We start from the raw sequence: 7,859 nt of genomic DNA on the forward strand, positions 1-7,859 counted from the left end.
CGCTGGGACCAAACCGGATGCTCAAGGGCCCGCCTTCAAAATAAAAGAACGCCCGAGTGCCAAAATTCAGCCAGAGGGCTAATTTTAATTTGTTATCCCGCAAGAAATTTTTTAAAGCATCTAGGCTTATATAACGACACAAACTGCGCTTAACATGAATGCAAAAATATCAAGAAAAAAACAATTAAAAACTTATACAGTCAGAATATATAATATTTGATGTCAGGTCTCTCTTGGAAATGAGATTTTTTTTTTTTTACCTGGATAAATAAAGGACTAATAAAAAATAAAATGCACTCAAAAATTGATTTCATAATAGAATAGTTTATTCCGTTAATTTTATGCACAAGATTTATTTTAACATGCTTTACGCAAAAAACAAACTCAAGCAAGTAAACCAGTTAAATAACCAGTTCACGTAGTACAAGTTTAAAGGGCAGCATGTTGATTAAAGTATTGTATTTAAATAAGTTCCATACAAGTCTTAAATGTTATGCTAAAAAGAAAAAAAATGAGGACTCAGCTAATGAGAACTAAACGGTTCTGGCGTACAAGTCAAAATATATATTTGAACTTTTGATATATAGACAATATAAAAAACCCGGAGGGTTTACATTTATGTTGAAAGTTACAACCGGAAGTGTTGAGCACCCGTGTTTAACTTGACATTTTTATCCGAGGAGAGGCGGCAACTGATGAGTATGTAGTTCCTCAAAATATGTCACTTGGCAGCCACCGTAGACGTGTATTCACTTCTTTAAATGAAAGTAGAGACGCGATGGCCTTAATATGATGATCGCTACTTTGTTCTCAGCACCTTTTATCTTAATTTAATTGCTCACAGCCTCACCCCAGCACCTCGTTTTGCTTTATGGCTTTTATGTTTATTTAGTACATAAAAGTAATATAACGTTACGGTAATGGTCTCAGATGTTTATATTCCAGTGTCCCAACACAGCACTGCTTATGGATGTTTATTCCCATTTAATTACAGCAGATTTGAAAAAGACCTAAATGTTCTTCATTCATGCATAAACCAGGGCATCTCCAGTTAAACTTGTTCTGATCCTTCTCTTGTCACTTTGTATTATTTGAAAATAGCTTAAATAATAATTTACACTCTGCTCTTTGGGTTCTAATGCAATTTGCCATGAAAGAGAATCATGCAGAGGGTCCGTCCACAGGGAGCTGCTTTTAAATCTCTCTTCATTATTGTGATGTTCAAAATGGAGTTTGATGTGCGTCTTCTATTTCCGGAAGATCTCTCAAACTTCCTGATCTGAAACACAAAGTAAAGAAATTTTACTTGGCTCCGACAGTCTCGGTCGTTCTGTCGTTGGGCAAGACACTTCACCCGTTGCTTACTGGTGGTGGTCAGAGGGCCCGGTGGCGCCAGTGTCCGGCAGCCTTGCCTCTGTCAGTGCGCCCCAGGGCGGCTGTGGCTACAATATAGCTGCCATCACCAGTGTGTGAATGTGTGTGTGAATGGGTGGATGACTGGATGTAAAGCGCTTTGGGGTCCTTAGGGACTAGTAAAGCGCTAAACAAATACAGGCCATTTACCATATAGATTTTTATTTGTCTTGGATGTATAACAGTTTTGAATGAATAAGTCATTACCTCTTTGTCTTGCGTTTCTGCTTGAGTAGTCGTTGGACCACTGCTGCTGCAAACACTATGACAAGAAATCCAGCTACCGCAGCCAGTCCAGTGAAGGCGTTTTTCATGTACTTCCTGTGTGAACTACTTTCAGCTGAAAGAAGAAAGAAAAACAAAAAATTCACACATTGAAGATTAAATTTTTTATGAAGGCTTTTGCTTTAATATTTCTGTACTGACATAAAAAATGTTAGTGTTATTTAATTGTATCGATTTTTATTTGCTTTCAGAGCTCAAAGACGACCCGGTCATGGAGCTTGGAAAAGAAAGCGCCTGGACTTCTTTAAGTTTCTTCTTCGGTCATAAGACCATATGCTGAAGAGACCCAGGTATTTAAGCCCTAGTGGGAGCTGTCTCTTATGGAGGGTCATTGACCCACTATTGATTATGTGCCTCATCACATGGTGTGAAAAACGGTGTGGGCCAATATCCTTAGATTTGTTCTATAACAGTTTGAGCAACAGAAGTACTTGGGTAGAATTAAGAAAGGATCATTGTTTGGGGTAAATTGACAGTATACTGTTATGTTAACCACATATTATAACTTTCGTATTTGTGTTTATATCTGCATGTCTTGCTAGCGTGATTTGTCTGACTGTGTCTTGTTTTCTTGCTAGTTCAGTGATGACTTTGTGCTTTACAAATGTGAGAGTTAAATATGGCTCTGTTATATATTTCATAAAAGCCAGCAGGCAAAGGTGTCTAAGAAGAGATCGGTGCATATTAATGGCTGTCCAGCATAACAGTTATCTGTGTGGTGACCAGTCTAGGGGTGTGGCTAAAGGGGGAGGGGACTGCAGTGGTAAGGACTGAAGAAAGTGTTTGTCAGGGAACAACAGTGTCGTCCTGCTCAATCCATTATTGTAAATATAAAGTTACATATACAAGTTGTTGAAATGTAGGCCAAGTTTTAACAGGTCTGAGGTTTATTTTTATAAAAATGTCTGAGTTTTCATAGACAGTCTGACAAGTTTTGGGTCGGCCCAAGTGGTGGGAAAAATCCTATTATGTCAAACAAGTAATATTGTTATTTATTTTTAATATTAACCTAATTTTTAATAGAAAGAACAATAATAAAAATTGAATAAAAGAAATGGCACAGAGTGCATCCTGACCTGATGACTTCATTGTTACATCACACGTCAAAGTAAGCGAGCCAATCAGCTTTTAGTGTTTGCGACCACTGAAAAAAATATGTGATCATATCGATAACATTTAGTATCTTACCTTAGTTTGATGATACCAGATAGTAGACACACCAACATGTGAATAATTGAAGAATTATTATTATTATTTAGATCAGAGGTGGGTTGTACTAACTAAATAATATCTGGTTTTGATATAAGCATTTCTTCGCCTTGTTACATCAGCGAGATGATACATGTTTGAGATTCACTTTGACTTAACACAACTAAAGTCAGAAATGATGGATGATCGGCCCAGTAATGAAGGAGCAGGTGTTGGAGCGACACACTTTCAGTGCCACGGGGAGAGACTCATTAGTCTGATATAAACTCACCTCGAGCAGCAGTGCTAGTAACCAGCATGTGTTTGGTAGCGTCGAGATGGCCGTCATTGACCTCCGGCTCGATGCCCAGGATGTGACACATCAAGGGGTAGATGTTCACTGTCTCAAAGGGCCCCACCTTTAGGTTTTTGTGAAACGCTGGACCCACTGCCCTGAAGAAAGGTTTCATGTCCATCGCTTGGTTGTCATAGCCATGCTCTCCCTTGTTGAATTGAACTGGGAAATACTGCAAGGACAGGATGGATAACATAACTCTCTTGACCCAGTTTGATAGATTCAATTAGAATCTAACTTTCAAAAGGTAGTCAAATAAAATAAAACCTCAACAGACGTCCACATCTTGGTCTACTCTCAGTCAGTCAGCAGAGGGAGGTATTGACCAAGCCAAAGCGGATTGTCTACATTGTGCAATGAAAGCCCTTTCACCCTTTGTGACTGCTGCCAGCCAGTGATAATGCCTAAATGAGACCGTTAATCCAACTCGAAAATGTTCATTTTCATGAAATACTTTAAAGATTTAAAATGGTTTCATAATTAAATGTTATATATAGTAGTTTTCCAACACATTTCCAGAATTCAGAATACACAGTTGTCTCTGTGTTATGTAACCATCTCGACATTTTTTTCCTTCTCTTAGATCAAACTAAAATGAGTATATAAAAAAAATGGAGGGAACGAAGAGCCAAATTTCCAGTCCCAACATACAGACCTGGGATTTAACACATTTTGTCACTGGATTAAAAGAAAAAATCTATTTTCCTCTTTTTCAGGGTTTTTAGGACATTCCAGAATTTTAAAATTTCCTCTTTTAAATTAAGTTGTGATTTAATGGTTCTCAGTACTGATGGACACATTTGCTTGCAAAGTTGCTGCACAGCAGAGTGACTGAGTGAGTGTAGAGCCAAATGAAAATGCTAATTTTGAATTTTGAGGCATGAATAGCTTCATGAAGCATTTGAGAGCGTACTGCATGTCATCAGCAAGGCCTGGATTATCCTGAGGACGTGCAAATGCACTTGATTAAAATTGTAATGTACTAAGATTAGAATTTAACTCCTTGCGTCTGGCTGAAAAGAGCCCAGTTTAAGTATTTTCAATGAGCAGAATTTAAGTAATTTAATTATTTCTGTAGTCAAGAAATGAGGAAATTTGTAGAAAAAAGCCCAGATGGCATGTACAGATAATTAATCTGGCTCTTTATCGCTATAGAAGTGCTTGTCATTTAGAATCCTTATGACCACCTACGTAGGTCATAATCACATAAATTGCCTGGTTGTTAATAAGTTACAACAAGAAGTGCGAATGTTTGCCGAAGCTGCACTTTGCAGTTTATTATGTTGCATGAGAACAAATGTCAGCTCTCTATGTTGAGGGTGAATGAACGGAAGAAGAACTGGTAAGACTTTATCGATTCAGATTCCGTTATCGATATCATTTATCGATTTTAATTGCGTCTCATTAGCTTTGCTTTGATAGCGTAGCAGTTATAGCAAAGACATTTTGTGCAAATTAATTTTGTGCTGTTGGAGAAACTTCCCCCTTTTTGTTGTGACCGCTGTGGGGGTCATTACTCAAAAGTAATTATTACATATATACATTTTTCTTAAAAGTAAGGACGTTACTTAAGTCCTCCAAGGAGACAGTAATTCATTATCTTACTCGTTAGATTACTTTCACGTTACTCTGTAAAATAGCTGAAACACACGTTCATAATCACATTTCATAATTTAAACCTACAGGCTGCTGTAAAACTATAAAACTAGCTAGAATTGCTACCACACTTTTTGTGGTTGTAAACTTTCTGGAGTCACTGGAATCCTATGAAATGACCATATTGTTGCAGCTTTCTAAAGGCCATTGCTTCTCATGCTTAGATAAATAAGTAGGAGTTTATTCGTTCTAGTTTGGTTGTGTTTGCTTTTATTAATATGCATGCTTACTGTTGTAAAGCAGCATGCTGTAACGCCAACCTTGATGATTTCTTGACTCTGAGCAAGTGGTTTTAACGTCTTGACATCCCCGAGGTCACCAGCGACCTATCTAGGGTTAGGGTTCAGTTTTGCTTTAGCCCCATGTTAAACAAATTATTTCTCATATATTTAGGCATTGCATTTTTTTCTGTTTGGTGACCGAAACATGCAGTAATTCTGTACAAAGGGTTAATGTTAACCAAACTGCTCATTTTAACCTCAGCTCTGATCCTCATACCTTTGACTCGGGGGATGTTCACAGTCTCTGAAGCTAACCATCAAAGTGCAAAAGACTAAGGTCTAAACACAATCAAAACTATCATCTCCTGGCTGATAAACCTATAACTTTACCCTCCACTTCTCCAACTTGTGGACTTTCGAGCTTGTTATCTCTCTGAGGGAAATATTGCTGCGTACAGTTGTACCACACAGCAGCTGCTGAAAAAAATGGCACTATGTGATGCCCCGGCATGAGTAAATGTTAGATTTGGCACGTATGATTGCTGCTGAAGATCTTGTCTGACAGCTTGTCAGGTGAGAGTGTGAAAAACACAATTGAGCATCTGTCAACGTACCCCGTTGATTACGTATCCAGGGTCGGCCCATAAAATGATGGGGAGGATGCGATCGTTTTTAGTAAAGCGAAGGTGCTCTGGCACGTCCTCCTTCTTGTACACGTGGAGATGTGGATGAGCCCCTTTTAAGGCATTGTACACCGCCTCCAGCCTGCCTGGCTTGGGCAACAGCATCCCGGAAGGTCCGTAGTCCACCAAGTGGAAGGACAGGTCCCCGAATGAAAAGCCTGGGATCTTTGACAGGGTGATTTCCTCCACCAGACCATTACGATACACGGTGGACATGCCGTGGTCTGACGTGATGATGATGTTAAGGCGGTGAGTCAGCCCGTGTCGCTCAGCTGATTGCCGAATATAGCCCACTGTTCGGTCCACTTGTTTCACCATCTCTCTACGTTCATTCGAGTCCGGACCGTATCTGTGGCCTGTACCGTCAGGCTCGCCAAAGTAGAAGGAAACAAAGTCCACGTTCTTGTCTCTGAACCAGCTCATCACTTTATCTGTGTTTTCTCGCCAAGCGGTCTCGTTCTTGTAGTTGTAAAGCTGCGGCTCCACTTCCTTGTGCATAACAACCTGTCCCTGGTAACTGGAAGCTGTGCCAGGAAAGTGAAGAGAGCCAGCGCTTAGGCCCTGGAAGGTTAGAAAAAAACAAGGCCGCATTAACATAAACATGACATATGCACTTGACACGCTGACAAGTATGTGAAAGCTACATCTGTTCATACTGTGGGTCAACACGCTAGGAAAGCACATCAGTAATAGCCGGATTTTGATTAATTTTCTTAAACCTACAGCTTAACCTTTGAAGCAAACTTAGAGCAGCTGTCATTTGCATGCCGTTAACATCTACGCCTGCAGAATTATTTGCAGTCTAACTGCGGTGATCTTCCTGAAATCATTCAGCGAGCCTTCAGAGGTGTTTTGTCAAGAGAAATGGTTTCTATTTCTGTAAACAGCAAAACAGTCTCTCACAGTGATGAGATGGAAATTGTGCTGCGCAGACCTGTCTCTGTGCTGTGATCCAGATAGGCAGAGTGCCATTGTCCCACCACTGATCCACAAACTGACTCTGATAGTAAGACTTCTTCTCTCCGGTGGTTGTGTTGAAAAACATGTTGTGGATTACCCCGTGATTCTCGATGTAGCGGCCTGCAGAAGAGAATCGCTGTCAGTCGGCTTGCTCTCATTATTCATAGCGTGACACATTCACATTAAAAATTCTATCAACTTAACGGGCTGAGTGGCATGACGCTTTTGGACAAGGTCTTACGACCAACTTCGGAGATTAGAGGAATTTAATTTCAAGGAAGTTAAATTTCTTTTAGCAGGCGCTGATGATTCGAGAGTCAGAATACAAAATTTTAAAAAAAAGGAGCAGAGAATTCTTCCCTCAGTCATCCAAGCATAATCATCTTACTCAGCTATAAAAGCCGTTGGACCCTGGGACATTCAATTACAACTAATTCCTTTTTCCTGTGGCTTTTTCAATACTTGCAAAGTAAACTCAGAGCGGTTACTACTCTGTCATGATATGCAGATCCCCTGCCAAGTAGAAGCGCTGCTGTAGAAAATGAAACTCTTTACCTGTCAAGAGGGTGAAGTGTGTCGGACTGGTGATGGTGAGATACGGTGGGGTGACATACAGGGCTTTGACGCCGTCCTCGGCCATTTGGTCGAGGTTCGGCGTGTCCACGTCGCGGTCGTAATCCCACCGGAAACCATCGAATGAGATCAGCAGCACCTTCTGTCTCTCGTTGTTTACCGGCGCTCCGAGGACCGATGAGGCCCAGAGGACGCAGAGACTCGCGGTCCACAGCATGGTGAACGTAGGCGCCGACTCTGTCGCTCAGCTAAAATCTGATTTACAAAAGGAAAGCCACCTCATGAGGTTTGTCAACCCAGTAACTTCTGGGCAAAGTTTCACCAACTTATCTTATCTCAGTGATTGAAGCGACCTAATCTTTTCTGCATGATGTTTATGGGCTGGCTTTATGGCAGCGAGTTGTGTTCTCAGAGAAGTTCCCCAGTTTTCCTCTTGAGGAACTGCAGTAAAGCAGATTAATCTCTCCAGGCCTCACGGCTGTTTGTTTTCCCCCTAACTCGCTTGTTGATGTTGTCTTTCTGTTT

The 7,859-nt window shown here is 40.5% G+C and overlaps 1 protein-coding gene across 1 annotated transcript; it reads right to left on the minus strand.

Annotated features, from left to right (window-relative positions):
- Nucleotides 1–304: 304 nt before the first annotated feature.
- Nucleotides 305–7,632, minus strand: LOC146576708 (ectonucleotide pyrophosphatase/phosphodiesterase family member 7-like). The gene is made up of 6 exons (XM_085272174.1): nt 7,317–7,632; nt 6,736–6,881; nt 5,733–6,362; nt 3,179–3,413; nt 1,621–1,753; nt 305–1,279 (listed from the first exon to the last, which is right to left on the minus strand). Exons 1-6 carry the CDS (start codon nt 7,549–7,551, stop codon nt 1,222–1,224), a joined length of 1,437 nt encoding a protein of 478 aa, XP_085128300.1. The 5' UTR covers nt 7,552–7,632; the 3' UTR covers nt 305–1,221.
- Nucleotides 7,633–7,859: the final 227 nt, after the last annotated feature.

Source organism: Mchenga conophoros, linkage group LG4, assembly GCF_057382185.1.
Source record: "Mchenga conophoros isolate Kocher_MC1m ecotype Shallow Benthic linkage group LG4, M_conophoros_male_GT1.1, whole genome shotgun sequence".
NCBI classification, from domain to species: domain Eukaryota; kingdom Metazoa; phylum Chordata; class Actinopteri; order Cichliformes; family Cichlidae; genus Mchenga; species Mchenga conophoros.